Source organism: Melozone crissalis, unplaced genomic scaffold (genome assembly GCF_028551555.1).
Source record: "Melozone crissalis strain CALT ecotype California unplaced genomic scaffold, PUWL_Pcris_2 ptg000009l_1, whole genome shotgun sequence".
Taxonomy (NCBI): Eukaryota; Metazoa; Chordata; class Aves; order Passeriformes; family Passerellidae; genus Melozone; species Melozone crissalis.
Window position 1 is genome coordinate 18,841,130 of NW_026535787.1, and position 22,545 is coordinate 18,863,674.

General features: G+C 41.4%; 1 protein-coding gene across 2 annotated transcripts in view; it reads left to right on the forward strand.

Annotated features, from left to right (window-relative positions):
* Positions 1 to 22,545, forward strand: part of ALCAM (activated leukocyte cell adhesion molecule) — a 115,551-nt gene that overhangs the window by 61,950 nt on the left and 31,056 nt on the right. For both annotated transcript variants that reach the window (XM_054270378.1, XM_054270379.1), the window contains exons 2-3: positions 17,730 to 17,830; positions 20,566 to 20,785. In XM_054270378.1, coding sequence (XP_054126353.1) covers positions 17,730 to 17,830; positions 20,566 to 20,785 — 321 coding nt within the window. The remainder of the gene's footprint in view (positions 1 to 17,729; positions 17,831 to 20,565; positions 20,786 to 22,545) is intronic.

Consider the following 22,545-nt stretch of genomic DNA (forward strand, 5'->3'; position numbering starts at 1 on the left):
CTGTCTGTTCAGGTCACCCTCAGCCACAGAAATGACTGAATATAAAGGTGGGGAGATGTAATTAAGAAAATGAGGGGCACTAGGCCTAATGATGGCTGTTTGTCCCATGGCTTCATGCCCATCAGTGTGTCCACAAAGTTGGTGGAAGGTCCTGTGGAAACTTGTCTTCTCTGTGCAAGCTTCTCCAGAGGATGGATGCTCTGGCAACCTGTCAATTTAAGCTTATTTTGCAGTCTTCTTCTCACCTGACCACAATCTTTCATTTATTTATTAATTTATTTTCCCCTCTTCCCTGTCTCCCTGATACTTTGTAAAACTGGAGTGGAAATTGTCAGCTTCTTAACTCGTTGTTTTGTTGTGGGGGTACCTGTGAGCAGCAGTCACTCAAGCTTCATTTTCCTTTGCTGTGAAGAAAAGCCTGTAACGCAGTCACACAAAAGGTTTATCCTTCTAAAACCTGTAGTCTAGGGTTCTTTAGGCCCACAGAAGCAACCTATGATAAACTGCTTTGTACTCTGAAGTGTAACTAAATAGCAATTTCTATTTGTAGCTGTTGCATCTACCCTGAAAAATGAAGTGATTTCATCCTGGTGTGAAATCCAGGACAAAACCAGACTATACCACATGGCCTGTAAGCAGAACTGTTTAGAAAAACCCTTAGTTGCTGATTTAATTACTTTGGTTGTTCTGGAAGACAAGTCATGGGAAGGATGGTCTTTTGTAGCACACCAGCTCAGAGTATTCCTGCTGTCAAATGCTGCCTGCCTGCCCTTTTGCCAGGCATGAGAACTTTGTGCTGAACCTTCCCCTATAGAAGAAACTGGGTTTCAATAAAACTTGATTTTCTTTCTTAGCATACTCAGTTGTTTAAGAAAAAGATTACCATATACTCTGGATCTTTGGCATGCCCTAATATGTTGAGATACAGGGGAGGCATGGAGACAATTATGAAATATTACTTTATTAGTGATGTGCAGAGAAGATTGATTGGAAAAAATACTACTGCCAGTTCTGAAAGTTGAAGAATTTACCTTTATGGTGAAAATGAAAAATGTGTAAAAGCTTGCTTGTACTTCAAATAAGAAAATAATGCTTTATTAACTAGAATATAATTTAAGACATGTTAAGGGAATTTACATTTTTCTAAAGAAGGAGCTGCCAAATCAAATTAGTTTTGAATTCAGGAAAACTCTTGTTGAGGGATTCAGAGAAGCCATATGGTACTCTCTTGCAAACATCAAGGCGAGGGAAAGTATTGTGTGGGCTTTTATCACATTTTAGTCATTTTGAGAAGAAAAAAATGTTTAATATTTTTATGCATACAATTTATATTGCAATTTCATGAGACAGAAATGACATGTACCTAAGATAAATCTAGATAATGAAAACCTACTCAGATGCATTCAGCTTGATTTAAAGTGCCTTGTTTTGATTTTAGAGCACTTAATATATTGAAGGTTTGTTTTGTTTTTTTTTTAATGTCTATGATGGATATTTATCTTATGTTGGACTAATTTCAATACTGTAGCAGCCAGTTTCAGGTGTTTATATGGACTATCTAGAGAGGAAAAATAATTCTTGCAGCAGCTGGTGGTGCACAGAAGGCGAGTTCAGGTGTGAAGCTTCTCCCAGGGACTTTCTGGTATTTCACCCTCAAAGCAGAGGGTATTAAAGTATTAAACAGTACTTCAGGATAATGCTGAGGGTTTAAAATGAAACACTTACAACTCTGCAGCCTGGTGGTCTGTCACCCAGTTTAAGGCTGCTTTGTGCCAACTGTTTGTCACTGCTTCTCCCCATCCCAGCTCTGCCACAGCTGGCAGCTCTCCACACCTCATGTCTGGAGACATTTTCTGTGCAGTTCTAAAACAAGAGTAAAACCAGGAGAAAGTGCTTTGAGATTTGCTGGTGAGTACAGGGATATGTAAATGGAGAGTTTAGGTTTTCTTGTTGACTGTTTTTAACAGGTACTTTCAAGTACTTGAGCCCTGTTTCCAAAGGTGCAGGTTCTCAGTCCTGTGATGCAAAAGCTGTGTGTTCCTGCTCAAAGGTCCCTGTGCTGCTTTCCAGAAGGGGGAATGGCTGGGGACCAGCTGGAGAGCGGAGGCTGTACTGCAGCCCTGCTCCATGGAGTCTGGTACTCCCAACAGCTGTTCTGGGTCTCCAAACCCAGCCTTTCACTCTTCTTTGCCCCATCCCTGGAAGTATTCAAAGCCAGGGCTTTGAGCAATCTGGTCTGGAGGATGGTGACCCTGCCTGGGGCATGGGGGTTGGAACTAGAAGATCTTGAAGGTCCCTTCTATCCCAAACTATTCTGTGGTTCTGTGGCTTGGTTTAGGCTGTGAACATCTGTTTTTCAGTGTGAATTTGCATATCAAATGCATTTATGAAAAAGAAAAACATTAAAAAAGTTAAACTGATCAGCCTAAAAAGCTGATTTGTACCTGTGAGAAGCTAAAGGCAGACACTCTTTTGCTGGAGGGTGACATGGGTTGATCTAGGGTTTTGCTTCTGTATGTGGTGGGGCTGGGTTGGCATAGGTTGTTTTTGTTTGTTTGTTTTTTGTGACCTAATCAAGACCAACATGATGTCCCATCAATTCCCACCGTGCACACACAACCCACAGCACATGTGCCATGGCAACCCTCCCTTTGCTCAGACAAGCTGACACTGACATTTCTGCAAAGACCCTCATCTATTACAAAAGGCAACTTCTAAAGAAAAAAAAAGTTCACAAAGTCACTTTTATCTTCACTGGGCAACACTTGTTTCCCATTAATTTAGAGAAAAAAGGCTTGTTGTCAGTATCAGGGCATTAAAAACATACATCATTCTGTGAGCTGTTCAGACGTGGTCAAAGCTCACATAAATAATTCTCTAGCCTTGGTATTTTAGGAAGGGCACCAGATGGTGCTCCAGAAAGAGGGAAAAAAAAAAAGGACTCCAGAACTATTAATTAGTTTTCAGGTTGTCTTTAGAATTATTGTGTATAGGAGCATTTTTTAAAATATTTATGCTAATTAGTGCATGTTTTTAGAGAAGCTGGAGATGATTAAAGATGTTCTGCATCCTCACAGAAGACAAAGTTTTTTCCTTTGGGGGTCAGACTTTTGACCCTCTGAGCCATCCTACCACCCCTCCAGATGGTCAGAGATGGCTTGGAGTCACTGTAAGATTGTTTTTGCCTTTCAGGAATGTTTTCTGCCAGGTACCCAGCATGGTTTTATTCCTCTTGGTACAGAGTGGTGGTTTGGGAGGGCTCTCTCTAGGTAGTGGGTGCTCTAGGAGTCCCCTCAGGCATGATGGCTTTATCTCCACAGCAGGACAGCTTGCAACTGACTGATTCAGGGATGCTTTCAGCTGAGCCAGAGCTAAAGCAATACCCACAGACCCCATGTGAATGCTGTTCCCCTGCAGGAAACACAGCAGTGCTCTCAGGAGAGAAGTGAGGTACCTCTCACTTCACAGCTCTGCAGTGTAAAGGTGCACATGAAGGCTCTGCTCTTCAGGATCTGTTTCAGCCAAGGGTTGCAGTAGCTTGGGTGCTTTGCCCGCATAAGGCCTACATAGCAAGCACCTTGTCTACAATGGCTGCAAAATGGTCATTCTCTGAGCACATAATTAGTGTCAAAAAATGGATAACTGGCACTGTACAGGTAAAAGCTCCTGCCACAAATCAAAATAACTCAGGACACCCATCCTCTGCATTCCTGCTCAGGGCTAAGTGGTGATATGGGCAGCAGCAGCAGTACCTGGACAGGGAAATTGGTAATTATGGCCCACATGTGTAGGCCAGAGATGTTTAAATGTACTTAAAAGTGCAGTTGGGCATTAAGGCAGTGTACAGGAGCGTGATGCACTGTAGCAGCTGTCATGCTGACTAAAACACGGCTGCCTTCTCTGCAGAGTTTCTGACAGGTGTATAGAGGAGGCAGTGACTTGCACACCAAGACTGGTGTTTACAGAGAGTTTCAGTGACAGCATAAATGCAGCCACTCTGCACTGAAAGCCGTGCATCTGAGGTGGGCTACTCTGCAGGAATTGTTGTGTACTTGGCCATTCAGATCAAAATCTGAAATTACAAGCACCAGAGCCTGTGCAGTTGCTATCATTTCTGATACTGCTGTTCAGTGTCCTGAACTGTGCTGACGTGAGGTGTGTGCAGAAAACACATTCCCTAAAGGCAGCATAGTGTATTGCTCAGGCAGTCAAAGTTTCTCCCTTCCTGCAAACCACATAGCAGGTTTTATTGGTGGCATAGGCACAAACCTGGAGTTGGGGGGTTCTGTTGAGCCAGGGTTATGCTCTGGAAGTAGTAGTGACTCCATGGGGGTGCTAAAGTGGTCTACATAAGGTTGGTCTGGGCTGGATTCCTGGGAAATCATTTGATTGTGTCTCTGTACTGTCTTACAAATGGGGTCCTGGACTCTCAGGATGCTGCCACAAGATTTATTATAGTAATGGGGGAAGCCAAGTCAACATAACAGATTTCTAGTAGCTGTGCTGATGTCTTGTGCCTTTATCCTCATGCTGTGGCACTACTTGTTCTTGAAGATAAATATGTGCATAAATATTTGAAAGATTAAACTTCTTTGTGGCTTCTGTTTTCACACACTGAAAGTAACTCCCTTTTTGGGTCAACATACAGGCTTTGCAATGCATCCTGCTGCTTTTCAGCAGCACTGTATTTGCAGAAGGCAATAACTAGGCATTAAAATTCTAGGAAGTAGCTCCTATATTAATTTAAAGCATTAATAGGAATCATGCTTTGCATATTCTAACCTTTCATGGTTTTCTCCAGAGGGCAGCTGAGACTTAGAGCAAGTTGTTCAATAACTGGACAGTACCTATATCTTCCAATGTTATATTATATTGGAAATTCACTGTAAGCTGTGACTGCATCCACCAGATTTCAGCTGCTGTTTTGTGATCCTCCCCAGCACTGTTTTCTAAATGCAGAATTATATTAAGCAATGGTTTGGGGTTTTTATGTAAAAAAAATAACCAATTCATGCAAAGCAGAAAAGTGATAGCACATCAGATGCTAGTTTGTATATGCACATAGAAATGTAAATTCATATGAGGTGGAAGCAGAACATGATACTTGGCAGCATTTCCTACCCTCACACATGTCAGGAATATCCACAGGTGGACATGATGGGCACTGGAGTCACACCAGCCTCAGATACCTCCATTTTCATGTGTCTGCATTTCTCCATTGAATAAGAGTCTGTATAAACTTGTGTTTATATATTTGGCTTTATATATTGCTTGCAGTTTTTGCTCTTGGCACACCTGTGAGTTTTCAGCGTACTGGTTAAGAAAGGCAGGCAAGGACAAACTTTCAGAAATTGAGGTGGTGTTGATTTCTCCTGCTGGTGGAAGTGCACATCTGCTTCAGCTCTTCCTCCTAAGGCAGGAGGCTGCTGCCAGTACCAAGGCTGGCTACAGGCATCCATGAAATTTAAAAAACTGTCTGTGAGGAGCCCATTAAATCTAAAGAGAGCCACAGAGGAGCTCTCAGTCACTTAGTTTAGCATAAACCATAAGGATTTATAGCATTATACTTTCAATGAGCTTTTCCCCTTCCACACCTCTGTTGTTGTGCTATCAGTGAAATGATAGCTCTCGTTTCCAGGTAACAAAGACCTGTGGATGATTTGGCAAGGCTACATTCATCTCATCTGCTCTGCTCTGTCCTCTCCCTTATCAGCAGGGAAAGCAGCTGGAAAAAAGAGCAGCCAAAAGCCTGTTGTCAGCTGCAGGGTGTCTGTCCAGCAAGTTCTCTTGAAAGCATGTACAGCTTTTCTCACCCACTTAGTGTCATGGAAGGATAAATCTGTCCTTCATCTGTGCCCTCTGAAGTTGTATCTTCTGTAAGGCTTTGGCCTTTGTTTGTTTGGGTTTTTTGTTTTGAGGTGATTAGTGTATGGTTTTCACCACAAATAAATGAAGCTCATTCACTGAAAAAATTATTCTGTACACTTTATACGCATTTGGGTCACAGGTTGTTATTTTCTCTGTCATGAAATCTAGCTGATTTCTTTGGAAATGAATACTGCCAGTGAGCAGCACGTCTGGTAAAAGTGTGACTGCAGTAAGGCAAGTGTGGCAGGACATAGTTTGTTAATTAGCTGTGGACCCTACAGCCTTGATGAAGAGCAGGGAGGAAAAACACTTTTCTGTGATACACAGTATTGGATGTGCAATTTTGAATGCCCGTTTTGTGCCCCTCTGTGAGTCCCCTATCAAACTTACATTCACCAAATATTTTACTTCTTACTTATTGGAGTATACAGGAATACAGCTAAATCTTTTGCAAATGTTTCAGAGCACTGATAAAGAGAAGCATGAAATGATGGCTTCTCTGCTTGCTGGGAACGCTGTTTTTGCAGAGGTGATACAGCAGATAATGAGTCTGTAGTGGCAGAGGCTGGGGCCACCTTAGGGAGGTTTTGCATGAGTGGAGAGAGGCCCAGGTGCGCCCAGAGTGCAGATAATGGAGAGGGGCACATTTGCAGACCTGGAACAGTCAATAGGAGAGATCTGGCTTCTTCCTGTGTTTTTGGATTCCTTGACAAAGCAGATCATGATTTGAAGTCGAGGGGCAACAGGCATGATTTAAAAAAAATTATGTTGCTGGAACCTGGCAGGCACTAATTTTCAGCTTGGAAAGACCTTAGAGGGTGGAAGGTAAGCACCTGTTCCTTCTGACTCTGGGCAGAAAGGACACAACTCACAGGAAGAAAGTGCTTAGAAGAGGAGGAAATTTGTTTGCTTAAACAAGTATATGAAATACATACCTGTTTTGGAAAGTTCTTATTTGTTAAAATATAAGTTGCTACTAAGCTTCACTAGCAAGAAGTTCAGTATACTCTGTACTGTCAATATTAAATCATGAAGAAACAAGAGGCACAAGATCTTTTTTTTTAGTATGCTGTCTATTGACTTTTTTAATAGGGAAAAAGGGATTCATGAAGGATATAATGGTGATTTTTAGGCAATTGTTTTTGAGCTGCAGGTTTTATTGTACTTCGTAGAAACTTTCAAGTCCCTTCAAGTTATTGGATGCACATCAGCATTGCTGACTAGCATAATGAGAAAATAAAAACCAATTTGAGTAGTCTTAACAAACAGAGAAGTGCTTTAGAAGTGCAAGTGAGAAGCACATCAGAAGTATGCTTCAGGAGCAGCCAGGGGCTAACCTCAGAAACAGTGAGAAGTTTCACCAAGCCACAAAGGCTTTGTTGATCCCATTTTGCCTAATTAGGTATACCCTTTAAAGTAAAAATTCTTTGCAGTATTGACTCAGAAACTGTTCTCTGAGTCACATTTGCTTCTCATCTCTTGGCAGATAGCTTGTATCATCAGACTTTAGTAAGCTATAACTCACTTCCCTGGCAGATGTGCCTGACCACTCGTAAAAAATCACACCATATGTCGGTAACTATTTTAATAAACTATTCTCAAATGTTTAGTGTGTTAAAAAAAATTGGTCATAGTTCCTTCAGTCATGGCTACATTTTGAGCAGAAGTATTTGTAAGAAGACACATTAGTGATTTTATCTCTTCCTCTGAATTATTAGAACTATCCTAAGCAATGTTTTGTTAAAAATTGCACAAAAGTAAATCATTAACTGTGGTCTTTCAATTGCAGCATTGGCTGTGGGAAAAAACTTTATTCCTACTGTATGGTGCTCATAAAAGTCATAGCTAGGTTTTCTGATGTTGACCCCAATTTGCCAATGTTGGGCATGTCTTCTGATGTGGCTCCACCTGGATCTTGTGGAAATGTCATCTTTGTTAGTGTTATGCTGATTCAAGCATTTCTTAGTTGGTAGTTGTGTGTTCCTTAAGTCTAATTTGTAAATATTTGCTTGAAATTACACTGCATTTCTTTTCTATTTACAGCAACATTGCTACATTTGTAACTTCTTTTAAATCTGTAAGATTTACTCAAAGTACTTGAAAATTTAAATCTGCAAATATGACTGATTTGGGATTAGCACTGAATCCAGAAACAGCATTAGATAATTCTGAGCCAAAAGCTAGGGCTTCCATAAAATAGTGTGATTAGAAGGCCACTGAAATCACAGGTGATGTTTTGGAGTGGTGGTTTGGGAAAAGAAGCTTAGGTCTTCTTCTTTGGAAGGAAAATCTTGCCCACGTGCTACAAAGGCATTGGTGGCTTTCATGGGTTTTTCCTTGCAGTTCTTTAGCAGATTTTGGAGCCTTCCTGATTTAAAAGGGAGAGGATTAAAAAGTGGAGCTTTTCTGGTCCCATTTCAGAGCTGTTGGACTTAGCAGTTTCCTTTGTCTTCATGAAGCTGGGCATTGGAGCGAGGCTGAGGTGGCACGGTGGGGAGGTTGATGTGCTGACACAAGTAGTTCATTTTGCTGTAGCATTTTGCATCAGTTACTGAGCTTTGAACTGCTCATTTAGTCTCCAGCTTTGCACAGGGTAATGCTAGGAACAGCTCTTTTGTGTCATTTGAAAGCTGTGCTGACTTGAAAGCAGTATCTGTTTTACTTTAAATGACAATGATAATGCATTTTATGATGGCCATTCACGTTTTAAAGGAGTATAACTATGTGCAAATTTCTTTTGCATACCTATCAAAAATTCTAGAAACTTTTAGTGATTATGATCTGGAAAATGTCGTGGTTATTGCTTTATATGTAATAGTTGAAGTTACTAAGCTGACAAAAGATTATTATTCATCATTATTTAGATGCAATCTAGGTGTTTGGGTACATTCAAAATGAAAAGCTTTTTTTCTGTATGTTCTCCAGCATAGTGCTTTAGCAATGATGATGACAGAAGATGTTCAGGGAAATGCTCAGTGTGAACCTCACTAGGGTAAAGCCTGCAGTGATGATAATCCCTGTAAACTATGCACTGTAGTATCCACCACACAACCATCTGCTCTTGGAAGGACATAACTTTCTAAAACCTCTGTGTTGCAGGGAACTTTCTCTCAATCTTCCCAAAAGCTTCTGCTAATGTAGTTTCAAATCAGGCTGCATGAAAATCATACAGAGAAGGAGCACAGAGATGGAAAGCTGTTTTCTGGCTTGGGAAATGGGAAAAAAAGTGACCAAAATACTGAAACAGCTGGATATTTTGAGGTCGTGGAACAGAAGTATCTCTCAATAAAATAAAAAATAATTGAGTAGTTTGGTTTGTGAACAGGCACAGAGTACTCAGAGCTCTGTATGGTCACCACGTAGGACTTTTAAAATTGTGGTTCAAGTGCTCCATGAGATTTTGGATCTAAACTCATGGTGGCTCAGCCTAGAGCTCACTCTTAAGGTTGTGAGCTTAAGAAAGCCAAATTATATGCATGTGTAGGAAATCTGTCCGTCCCTGCCATTCCAGACTGGCTGAACTATAAAGAACCAGTGAGCAGCATGCAATGACCTCAGTCCTCTTGAAAAAGTGGGCTGAGGATTTCTTCATTGATTTAGGTGGTAGAGCCCATGTAGCTTTGGTCAGATGGGACAAGTTATCTCAGCTAGTTTCTAATTATGGCTCATTTCTTTGTACTGATAAGGAAAACACTTGTTTTATATCATATTAGAAAGGCGTAATTGTTAGTATTCATAAGAAAGACAATGTCTGAAGAGCTGACATGTTTCCTTCAGGATTTTTTTCCTCATTCATGGAGAAAAACTGTGTTTTAAACACACTTAATGCTTGTGTAGGGTAATGATAGCTGAATTCTGTTGGCATCTAATGCCTGCTCTGTGATGCTTTCAGTATCTCTTTAGCTTTAAATAGCCTGCCTGTTTCATGGTGTGGACTGTCCAGTGCCTTAATGTTGTTGGGTGCCAAGCCCCGTTTCTCCAGCCTGCTGAAGTACTTGCCAAAATCAGTGTTAAGTACATAAATGCTCCTCTATGTGTGGGTTTGGCTGCTTGTGTCACTGGAGTTAAGGAAGTGTTTATCTGACAAACTTGTCAAAAGCAGCTCAACATCTTCCAGAGTCACAACCAGGTTTTCAGCTGGATCTTCTCCCTTTCCTTCCCTCTTCCCCTTCCCTACCCCCCCCCAAAAAAAAACAAACCCCAAAACAGGCCAAAACCAGTCCCCAATGTGCAAGTTAACTTCACAGCTTCAAAGAGCTCAAGTTAGCAGTCTGTATTCTGAAGGGTAATTGCTGTCTGTTCCATCAGTGCTTATAAGTTGAAAAAGGATTTTTTTCCTTTGGTGTTAAAATTGCCTGGCCTCTAATATTATTCAGGGTTAAAACTAATTAAAGGAATACTGTGATAAAGTATAAGAAACCCTTCAGCAAGTTCTGTTATGTTGCTTTAAAAGTGTTTGGTGCATTAAATACTGATGTATATGTTTATGTACAATTAGTTTCCCCCTTGGATACTTTTGATGATTCTTTGTAACTAATGGTCCTTTTGATGAGCTAGTTGCTCTTGTGTGTGTTTATTTCACTGTTTGAATAGGTTGAGATAAGAAACAATACATTGTTTCTATAACCTGTATCAGATAACATATTAACAAACACATGCACCTTTGTTTTTAATCATATTTGTACGGTGAAGATAATCACTGTTTGAATTTTCTTGGAAGTGTTTGCCCTGCTTCCCTATTTTCATGCCCAGCATACAAATGATTATACCCACCTAGCTGAAATGAGGGATGTCTTACGTGTGAGTTTTGATAACATGAGCTGCCTTTTTTTTTTTTTTTTTTTGCTTGCTTTAACAGTATTTTGACATCCTGGACTGTATCTTGTGTTTTCTGTGCTATGTCAGAAAATTAATGAGCACTGTGTGAGCTGTGTGTAGGACTGCCTGTTGTAGCTCATGTGGAGAGGCTTGTTCTCAGCAGAGCAGGCTGGATCACAAGGATGAGCTTGTTGAGAAAATGGCAGCTGGGTGCTGTTTGCCTCCCCAGCTGTTGAGGCTCAGCAAAAAACAAAAAAAAAAAAATTATAGATTTTGTTGTGTTTTTCAACTGATTTTATCAGGCACAGGTGGTGAAATAAAAGGTGCATGACATGTTTGCTGCATATGGTCTTCTTCCGCTATTGTGAAAGTCTTGAAAGTCTACCACATGACTTACTGGAAAAGTGACTTTGCCAGGCAATGAAAAGAGAGGGAGAAGGAGTAGTTAAAAGCTGAGCCCTACCTGAGGAGTCCATGCAGCCTGGAAAGCAGCTCTGGAGAGAAGATCATGTGGAAGACACAGAGCTGAATGGGAGCCAGTGTGTACCCTTGCACCAAGATGGCTAGTGAGATTATGAGCTGCATTAGGGAGGTACTGCCAGCAGGCTGTGGGAGGTGATCGTTCCCTCTGCTCAGAGCTAGTGAGGCCACACCTGGAGCAGTATGTCCCTCTCTGAGCCCTGTAGAATGAGAGACATGGTGTCCTGATTTAGGGCAAATTTGGTAGAGAAATTCCAAAGGAGGGCCCCTCCAGAAAGCAAACCCACACGGCCCCTCCCCCCAACCGGTTCGGAAAGAATTCCTCGGAGAGAAGTGGAAAGAACCTGTTTATTTAACAGGCACAGCACCCCCCCGCACACAAAATGAACGATACCGGATGACACCACTCTGAAAAAGGTGACAAAATCAGAAAGTCTCTCTTGGGGGTGGTTGCTCTGTTCTCAGTCTCTCCGGCGCTGGGGCAGCTGCTGCAGCCAAACGGTGCAAACTGTCGGTGTTCCCAGGCCCCAGTCCGGAGCAGGTTCGAGATGGTTGAAAAAAAGGAGAGGAGAAACAGTCCAGGAAGAAATTTGGACTGTTCAGCTAAACTAGCTAACGAGCAGAAGCAAAAGAAAGCAGAAGCGAAGCAGAAGTGAGAGTGAGAGAGAGAGAGAGAGAGCAAAGCAAAAAGCAAAAGCAAAAAAGCAAAAGCTGCACTAGCTACAGCCCTGTCTCTGTGTCCTGCCAGGCTGATGAGAAAACCCAAACAAAACTTTCACTCTTCAGAGCCAGTCTTAAAGGCACAGAACATGATATCCAGCATAAACAGAACACACGAATGGGGATACAAGCATCACAATGTCGCCCTAGGACACATGGGCATTCTGGAGAGAGTCCAAGGAAGGACCACTGGATCACCTCCCCTGTAGGATAAAGCTGAGAGAGCTGGGACTGCTCAGCCTGGAGAGGGGAAGGCACAGGGGAGTCTCCCCAGTGTGTACAAATACTGAAGGGAGGGTACAAAGAACACATAGACAGGATCTTCTCAGTGATACCCAGCGACAAGACAAGATGCAGTGGGCACAATCTGAAGCACAGGCTGTTACTCTGAGCATCAGAAAACACTTTTTTCCTGTGAGGGTGACTGAGCACTGGCACAGGCTGCCCAGGGAGGCTGTGGTGTCTTCTTCCTTGGAGATGTGCAAAAGCCATCTGGATGGGGTCCTGGACTGCTGTAGCTCAGGGCTGTAGATTGCCCTGCTTGAGCAGGGTGGTTGGACCAGATGTCCCTTCCAACCTCAATCAGTCTGTGATTTTGTAAACTCTCCTAAATTATTTTTTTCTCCGAAGCAGGAGAGTTTTTTCTAGTACATTTTTGTATTGTACCAACACTCAGCTGCCATTTATATACTGCTTTGTCTTTAAAAACAAAAAAAAATTACTTTCAATAAAAGCATGTTCAATGAGGAGTGATTAAGCTGGTGAAGGGTGTAGAGAATGAGCCCTGTGATGAGTGGTTGAGGGAGCTTAGCTGTTTAGTCTGGAAACTAGGAGGCTTATCACTCTCTACAGCTACCTAAATGTAGATTGCAGTGAGATGGGAGTCGAGAAATGGCCTTAGGGTGCAGCCTGGGACATTTAGATTGGCTGTTAGGAAAAATGTCTTTACCAGAGGACTGTCATGCCCTGCACCAGGCTGCTCAGGAAAGTGGTTGAGTCATCATCCCTGGAGGTCTTTAAAAGGCTTAGGGACATAGTTGAGTGGTGGGCCTGGCAGCATTAGGTTTACAGTTGGACTCAATGATCTAAAGAGTCTTTTCTAACCTAAGTGACTCTGTAATTCTAAAAGCTTTCATCCCAATCTTAAGAACATGTAATGGTTTTGTGAAACACTGATGTTCCCTAAAATAAATAAATTAGGTCAGTACCAGCCATTTATGCTGGTAGCTTAGTGAGTGCCCAGTAGGATCTATGTGTGGGCCTATATAGCTGAAATACCTTTTGGAAGTGGAGGGCAAAAAGAAAAATAGCAACTTAATAAAATATTTATTTAATGAAGCAAAGCTTCATAACCTCCCAGATTATATTTAGTACAGGCTAGTCTGGGCTACCTGGAGAAAAGATTTTGAGTGTTAATCCTAATGTAGAGTTTCCAAAGTAGTTAACTACAGTTTCTGAGGTAGGTGCTAAATGGACATAATAGCTCTTGAGTTTGGACGCTGCCATTGCAGAGGCTGCCAATTGACCTCCCCTGCTTCATGCTGCTGATTGCTGCAAAGAACCAGAGCAGCCAACGTGTCCTGCTGTTCTCCAGTAATGAGACTTTGCTCCTTGGGTCCAGAAAGTGTAATAAAAAGCAGCACTGCTGAACCTGCCAGGGAAGAAGCATCAGCAGTAAAAAATTAAGTGCAAAGGAAAATACAGGACATCTTTGTAGATGTAAAACATCATTAAAATCAGCGAATGGCAAGGTGCTGAGGGAGGTTCAGCTCCCCAGACTCCCCCTACTCTGTAGCCCTGCTGTGCATGGCAGTGCAGAGTCCTGGGCAGTGCCTGTGCTAGTCAGCTTTCAGATACAGCCTCGTTGTCTCACGTGGGGCTTGCATCTAGAGGGTGTTTGAACAGCTCTTGTTCTGTCTTACATTTGTGCCAAAAATACTACTCCCAAGCACTTACAAGATGTGGTAAGAAGTTGTTTCAGTATTGTGAATGGAACGTAGAGGTGGAAAACATGGCTGCTGTTGTTATTTCCTTGGAGAAACATCAGCTTCCTAATCTCTTTTTTCTTTTAAGTCACCTTCTATGCATTCCTCCTATATGATCCTCTTGATTTAAAAGTAATAACTGGTCTAAAGAATAACCTTCCTCATACTTTTGGTGAGGATCTAAAATAACAACAGCACCTTCTCTGCATTTAAGCTTCTGTTCAAGATTTTTGTTTTGTCCCTTGAAGATGTGGGTACTGTTTGGTTCTTGCATTGTGAAAAACAGGCAGAGAGCAGGGTAAAGAAGGATGCAGTTAGCACTGCCATAGGGACATGGAAAGTACTCCAATTAAAAGCATCTCAATTTACCAGTGTCCTGCTGGGATCTGTCTCTGAGCCATCATACCTCATGAAGCTGCTGCTTTCTTCCCATGTTCTAACCTCTGTGGAAAGGTCTCATCTGGCTCAGAGTTTCTTCAGCACTGGATCAAAGAGAGGGAAATGAAGTAACTCTCAGCCTTCTCAAGCCTCTTATGTATGTAAAGAAATGGAAGGGAAGTGATAAAGGTGTAGTTGAGACCTAGCAGGTAGAGCTGCTCTCGGTGTACGTGAGACAAGATGCTGCCTCTGAATTAGTGGTGTTATTCACAGCACTAGCTCAGTTTTAGAAGGCAACATCTGAAAATCACGTAGGGAGGCTGGCTGAGCTCTTAATTAACCACAGACAGGTGCACCAGAAATAGAGCGAGGCAGGACACGGTGTCCGGTGACGTAGCGCAATTCCCCGCGGCCGCCTCTGCGCCCTCCCGCAGAGTTAATGAGAAATGAGGGCCCTGACATTGACCCTGCACCGTGTTAGGGCATGCAGCGATTTGTTACGTATTTATAGATCCTGCTTTCATTTTCTTTTTCTTAGAGTGAGCTGGAAATTATGTAAAGAGGCCTGACAATATGATGGTTGGTGGTTAGCGGTGTTATATCATTAAGCAATCATTTTCTTCTCTTCTTCATCCCACCATTTTACAAGTACGTCTAATAGCAACAGAGAGAGGAATTTCCAATTCTGTTGAAGTGTTTGGTTTTTTTTCTTAAATGTGTAGGTTGGTAGGGTCATTTTGTGGAGATTACTGCAGTTACCGTGGTGAAAATTTGCAGTTATTCAATTAATTTACACTCCTTCAATGTGCTAGATCTGTTGCTACTGAAGTGGGATGAGAATATTTTGCACGAGGACTTTTTTCATTCTTGCAAGGACTGTTTCTCTGTATTCAAAGTAAAACCTCTGTCTTTCTGGTTCTGTGTTAACAAATTCGTAGAAAAACGTGTGATTTTAGTATAGGCAGAATTTACGTCAAGTCATGAATTTGTCCATTTTAAGAAATGCCTTTCAGCTGAAAGAGGGCTAAAATCAGAAGTCAGTCTTTCCCTTTATCAGGCCAATCACCAGTTACCTACTCTGAATGCTGTAGTGTTTCTCCAGAAACATTTTCATTCACCCTCCAGAGGCTGTTTGTTGAGGCTTCAGTTGTGTATACTTGCTACCTTAGCAATTCTGCAGGGGCTAAATGGGTGTCTATAAGAGAGCAGCATTTCAGATCCCAGGGGGTCATTTTGTTTTCCTCTAATGACAGGGAGTATTTCCCCTAATACCAAAGAGTATCTCATATCAGAGGAGCAGTTGTTGGTTATCCATGTGATGCCAAATGTTATTACAGATTTCAAATTACTAAATGACACCTAACTGGAATTTGAACAGGTTTAAACCAGTTTACTAATTGAATATATATTTGCACTGTTGTAATTCTTCTCCCATGGGAGAGAACCAAAAAAGGACAAAAAGGACAGCTTTTTCTAGCTCTAGCAAAAAACTAAAATTAGGATTGCCCCCCTCCTGGTGATCAGAATGAAGATGAGTGCAAGAAGGACCAAGGGAACAATTTATTCCAGCTTTGAATTTTACTTCCATTTATTGCTTGATATTGTAAAACATTGCTTCTGTTTCCATGAAATTAAAGTTATCTGATCTTTTTAATTTTTTTTAAAAAAAGATTGCTCTTACTCAGCACCACCTAGTGGAATGACCACTATTGCCATTTAGAAAGCAGCTGGTCTCCATGAACCATATAGAAAATTAGAGTAAAATTCACACAGTCCTTACAGTGTGAATAATGCATCTAAAGCACGTTTGTGACTAATTAAGTAAGATATCAGAAAGATTACCAGTGCTTTATTTGAAAGGGAGGCGAGTGAAGGAAAGAAAGTTTAAGATAAGCGTGGGTAGCGGTGGCTCTTATCTCCTGTGTTCCTTTAGTCCATTAAGCTCCAGCCTGCTTTTCTGCCTTAGTGATGTGGTGCCATCCAGACTGTAGCTTCTTTAAGGGAACATTTTGCAATACTGTTTCTTTGTTCAATATCATACAGAACAAGCCCCACAGCCTCATTTGTCACTCTGATACACGTGATAAATACAAGCTGATGTTAACAGCGAGCTCTGAAGTCCTCACGCAAGAAAAATGCTCTGGGGTTTTTCTAGTTTAAATTGCAGGCAAAGAATTCAGTGTTTGCCTCTTTGAAAAGGCATGATTTTCTGTAAAACAAAAAACAATCCCTTGGAGAAACCTCCATATTGAGTGTGTCTATGCACTCTATAGAATTGTCAGGTCCTCCAGGCAGCAGCCATAGGGAAAGCAAAGGGGTCTGTGGCTCAGGTCTTTGGAGGTGCATGTTTCTTTTCCTAGCTATAAAAAGGAAGGGCTGAATCTCCCAAAAAATTAATGTTTCTAGGAGGAATGGATTATTTTCCTCAGAAACACCTGGCTACATCACCAGCATCTTACCAGCTCTTAAATACAGCTCCTTTGGCAGCAAGCCCTTAAGCTATGGTTGCCAATGAAGAGACAGCAAAAGGGGAAATCCTGAATCTCTGGGCAAAGAATCTGACAGAAGTTGCAGATGTGTGGCTGAGAGCAGACAGCCAGCACACTCTCTGGGCAAGCACTAGAAGCAAAACCTGTCTCCAGTACAAGGAGCAGCAAACAAGAGGCAGCTAAGCAAAGGAGGAGCAAAATTGCATTGTAGCAAATGCACCAAGTTGTACCATCTTCCCCTTTAAGCTTCCTTGCATTTCATCACTTTAGGGTCTGTTGTTTTTGTTCAATTCACAGGTTTCGGACAATGAAAATAAGTGGGTTGGTTTTATTCTGTAAATTTATATGCATTAGCACAATAACATTGTGCTGAGGTTTCCAAAAGAGCTATTCTTAAATAATTCATTGAAGCATTTCACTTCATTTTTCCAAAATCTAAATGTGCAGACTAGTTTTTCTTGGTGTTTTTATTGTTAGTTCCCACCCAGGTTTTAGTGAACATATTTTAATATCATCATTCCCATTTCTGTCATCATTTCCTATGTTTTAAATGTTATGCAGCGCTCAGAGTATAATTTCTTTGCTGGCTTCCTCACAATATTGTGTTGCAATGCAACCTCTCCAGGCTATTTTTTCAAATGAAGAAAATAAAGGTTTAGGGATTTTCCCTTTGTACATTTTAAGTTTGAGACAATCCTGATTGTAGTGTAGATATTCATCTGATTGAGCATGTGCAGTCCTGTTTGGAAATCCACTTGGCTCTCATTGACTCTGGCAGGAAGCATGGGTCTAAAAAGGTCATAACATTCACTTATCAAATTTAGTGACAGGAATTCTGTTTTGTTATAAGTTTAAGGATAAATCCTACCTGCTGGAAAATAACCATTTGCAAAGGAGCTGCTGTTACAATAGGCATGAACCAAATATTAGCTAGCAATGGGAATTCAAGAAAACACTTAAAATTGTTTCCTCTCTTCTGTTTCTCCTCTAGCTCTGGGATTGTACACAGTAAATGCAATATATGGAGACACTATTACTATGCCTTGTCCTCTAGAAGTACCAGATGGTCTTATGTTTGGAAAATGGAAATATGTAAGTATATCTCATCTTTATATTTTTTAGAGCTGTTACGAGATGATGTGTACTTTTTGTATGTGTGTGAGAGAGATTTTAAGATTCCAAATGATAAAATTTCTGCCTCATATATGAAGCCATTTATTCCTGTGTTTGTAAGACTGCAAGATTCCAAGCTGTATAATTTCTGCCAAGTGTAGATTAGAGGTTTGAGGAATTAATCTCATTGTTCAAGAGGAATAATTATTCAGGAGTTCTCTGCCAACCTGTATTAGGGATCTGGCATGTTATGCCGTGGTGTCTCGCTCACCTGACAGAGCCATCACTGTACATTTGAACACTTTTGAAATCGGCTGCCTGGAGCAGAGCGTGCCTCATCCCTCGGAAAAAGCACTGTCCCTGTCTGTGGTTGATCTGACAGTCACTGGGATCTGTTTCAGGCTTTGTTGTGCTCAATGCACAGCAGAGAAGAGAGCAGAGCTGACCTTGGGAGCACTGCTGGTGGTTTCACTCTGCCATTTCTGGCAGGGAACAGGGCAAAAAGATGTGTGCTCTCTAGGTGTGCTGGTCAGCCTGCAGTAGGAGCACCACAGGATGAGCTTCTCCTGTCTATGATCACTATCCCAGGTCACAAGGAGGATCCGCATATCGAAGTAAAGGAAACCTGGAAGCATATCTGGATAAAAATGCTGGGATACCAAACCCCTTTTGCCTTTCAAACTCTGTTGAGATGAATGGTTTTCCTGCCTCAGTGAAGTTCATCTAAATTTCCTCTTCTCAAATCAAATGTACCTGCAATAATAGATAATTTCTAGTGGATTTAAAATTATATAGCTCTCTCTCTTTTTGCAAATGGCATCCACCAGCCTATTTTTTTACAGGAGAATGATCTGCCAGTGTTGACAGGTGTCCTATTCTCCCCTAGCTCCTTCCTTTTTATCTTCAAGTTTGCAGCTTTTGTAGCCCACATCCACTCAACAATTCTTTTCCTGGAAACACTTTTCAGGAAATTAAGTCAAAAGTTTGGGGAGAGTGTTTCCTCAAAAACGGACAGTAAAGCTGTTTCACATGAGCATTCAGAAGATGGAGTGCCTACATTTTGCAGTATTTTTTTCAGTCTGCTGACTTTTCTGGGGAAGACACAAGTCCATCTCTCTGAAGATGCAAGGATATTCTGAAAAAAACAAAATACATTATCTCTTTCCATTGCATTTGGATTGTCTGTGTTGGACAAGTACCAAGCAGCAAGTGGAGATGTTGCAGCTTCTTCTGAATGGAAAGGGGCACGAAACCTAACATACAAAGAAGCCTATCTAAGTTGCTGTTGTAGGAAATTGTTGACAGCCCACACAAGCAAGGGGAAGTGATACCTTTTCTCCCAGGGCAGCTCACAGCATGGCAACAGAGAGGGTTAGATTAGGTTTTTCATCAGGTGATTATTTCACTGGAAGAAGGATGAACTCTGTTTTCTCCTGTACTGCCTTGTGAGGAGCAATTTGGGTTTTGGTGGGGACCTGGAGGCACTGGGAGAGTTGCACCATGGCAGCTGCTGCTCACTTCAATGTCTGCCTGTGTGTGCTTGCAGCTGGGTGGGCTGCAGGAGTTAGGAGCTCTTTGCATTTGACAGCCAACTTCTTGTCAGGAGTATCGAGTCAAGACAGTGTTTTCTGTGTGACAAACATCAGACAAATCCAAGAGTTAAAAGTAGGAGAGGGAGAAAGACTATAAGGGAATTTAAACTTCACATGCAGCTGATGCCTCCTGCTCCCTGCCCAGCTCTGACACCGCTCATCTTGTCACAGCATCATCATTATTTATTGTGGGTTTTGTGGACTCTGCAGTCCAGCTGAGGTGTTGTGCTGGCAACACTACTAACAGCAGTGCTGCAAGGTATAAGGGATAAAAGAGAATTAAAACCTTCTACAGCACCCAGCACAATACTGAACATAAAGATAGAATCAGTGTTTCACCTCTCTTTAAATAAAGGCCGACACTGTCTGTCCCTGCTCTGTGCATGTGTTTGTGGAAGGAGGAAGGAATCAAATCCTGCAAAAGTGCACCTCTAACTTTGTCCTTCATAATAATTATATTTTTTTAATATGAGGGATTTGTGCAAGGCTATCAAATTTGTATTCCTTCTTGGCATGGCAGCTGCATAAGAAGGATGTCTAGAAAACAATACTTTGCATTTAGCAATATTTGATTGTATGTATATTCCCATCTACAAGCTCTTGGGTCCTTTAAAGACAAAGGGAAAAAAAAAGCTAAGAACTAATTTAGAATAAAATAGAAAGTTATGCCTGACTAAATCCTGCATTTGAAATGAAGTCTAAGTATCCCAAATAAACAGTGGGAATATGTGAAACAATAATGAAAAAAAGGAAATTGGAGCTGTTGAGACTAGCTCACACATGCTTCTATTTCAAATACTTTTTCATACAGACAAGTTTTTGGCAAGTGCTGCCAAAACCACCAGCTTTTATCAGAAAAAGCCCTTTGCTATGCTGAGATTGAGCCAAAGGATTGAAATAACTTCTACTGATTATATTCTCAATGTGTACTGTGGCAGTCTTAAACTAGCTCTTATTACACTGAATTTCTTCTGTTTAGAGCAGAAATTAATCAGGAAAAAAAAAGCCATCTGATAGTTTGCAGGTTTTTTTTTTAATTACAGGTTTGTACCAATTGCAAACTTTCAGGAACTTTTAAATGAGTGTTTATGCAAAATAGAGGTGTTTTTGCTTTTATTATAGGAAATGCCAAATGGATCTCCAGTATTTATTGCCTTCAGATCATCAACAAAAAAAAATGTACAGTATGATGATGTACCAGACTACAAGGACAGGTTGAGTCTCTCAGAAAACTATACATTATCCATCAAGAATGCAAGAATCAGTGATGAAAAGAGATTTGTATGTATGCTAGTTACAGAAGATGATGTTTCCGAAGAGCCGACGATAGTCAAAGTTTTCAGTAAGTAAATCTAGTTGTTACTACCATTGACATTCATCAGCATCTGAATCATAAATTACAGAAACTTTTGTTTAAGGCAGGATTAAAGCCAAGAAAGTAAGTTTGGCTCAGTAAATTACTAAGACTAGCAAATTTCTGCAGCTTTCAAAAATGTAATCTACTGGTGGCATTTATGTAACAGGACTGCCTGCACTTGCAGTTTATTCATGATAAGTGCTGGCTCAAAGAGAATTTTAGGCTTTGATAATGACTCACTTATGTGATGTCATTTGGCCTTGGAAATGAAAAATGTAAAATTAGCATTGATTATTTTCCATTTGTTCTCAGAGCAAATTTTTCTGCAGGAGGGAAACATTAACCGTGTGCGGTCTGTGGGATTATTTCAGGGGGGAGGTTTGAAGCGGCTCTGAGCAGCTACTGTGCAACAGCACACACTGTGAGGGAGAGAGCAAGAGGCTGCAAAGTGATGCACCAGCCCCAAATGCTTGTTTTGTCCCCTGCTGGATGGTAGGAAGGGGAAGTGCCAGTCTGCTGTTCTCTCCTAGAGCACAGCAGGGTCCATGAGTGTTTGCTCTCACCACAGCTCGATGGCAAGGCTGGTCTGCAGTGCAAACCCCAGGCACAGCCCAGCTCAGAGCTCACACAAGCCTGGTCCCTTCCTGGTGCTGATTCAGAGCAGGAGTGTAATCCATCAAACCCTGAGTCAGCCTAGGGGGGTATCCATTGTGCCTTTTTAGAGACACAGGGCTGTGACTGCAGTGTCTTATCTTCCTGAGCTTCATGTTTTTATATGACTTCTGGCCTTTGTTGCCCTTCAGGCACAAATTTGTGTAGTGAGAGTAAGTCTGTTGTGGGAACATGCTGACTGTGGGTATGGGCAGTTTCAAAGAGATCACACTGTGCTTGAAGAACACAAACTCATGTTTTGGAAGGGCCGCCTTTTGCTTCTCTCAGGTAGAAGGTTCCAGGGTGTCCTCAATGATATCTATGCTGTCAGTCACATAAATGAGTTTAAAGCAAGATTAGGAGCCAATAGTAATTCCCTTGTTTCACTTTCAATTTGACTGCAAGAACAATTGAATTAATGACAACAGGGAGGAGTGTGCTCAGAGCACGCATAGTAAACACAGTGCTCCAAAGGAAATGATAAAGAATTATCATGTTTACTTATTGCACAGTAGTAAATATGTAAATGAGGCAGTGGTATATGGTAAAATGAAACACTAACTGCTTGAATTACTGTGTACTCTACTAAGCATTAACACAATGCTAACTCAGCCATGGAGCACAGCTTGTCTGGTTTATTCTGTGCATTAATTCTAATAGAGGAAGCTTCTATTTACTAAGGAAGATAAGAAGGGAGGATGCCACGCATGTAATATGGCCAACTTAGCGCTGCAAGAAAAATTACCTTTGTGTTTCTTTGCTTTGCATTCGCAACTTTATTTACGGTTCTCTTAACTTTTCTTTGCATTTAATTTTCTTGAGTCTGGTTTTTAAGTTCTCATTTTTAGTTGCTCGCTTGCTCACTTTAATTGCAGAAGAATTAAGCGTAGCTGGCAAGCTTCATTTATTTAATGAGAGGAGTTTCTAACTCATGGAGCCACAGGTACAGAGCTAGGCTGCTGCAGTGTGACCCTCATAAACCAGAATCTCATGCACCTGAAACTCAGCTGCATCCCAGAAGCCACGACTGAGTCTGGGTTTTGCTGGAGCTTGTTCTGTCCTCAGCTGTGCCAGCTGATTATCTCAGGAGTGAG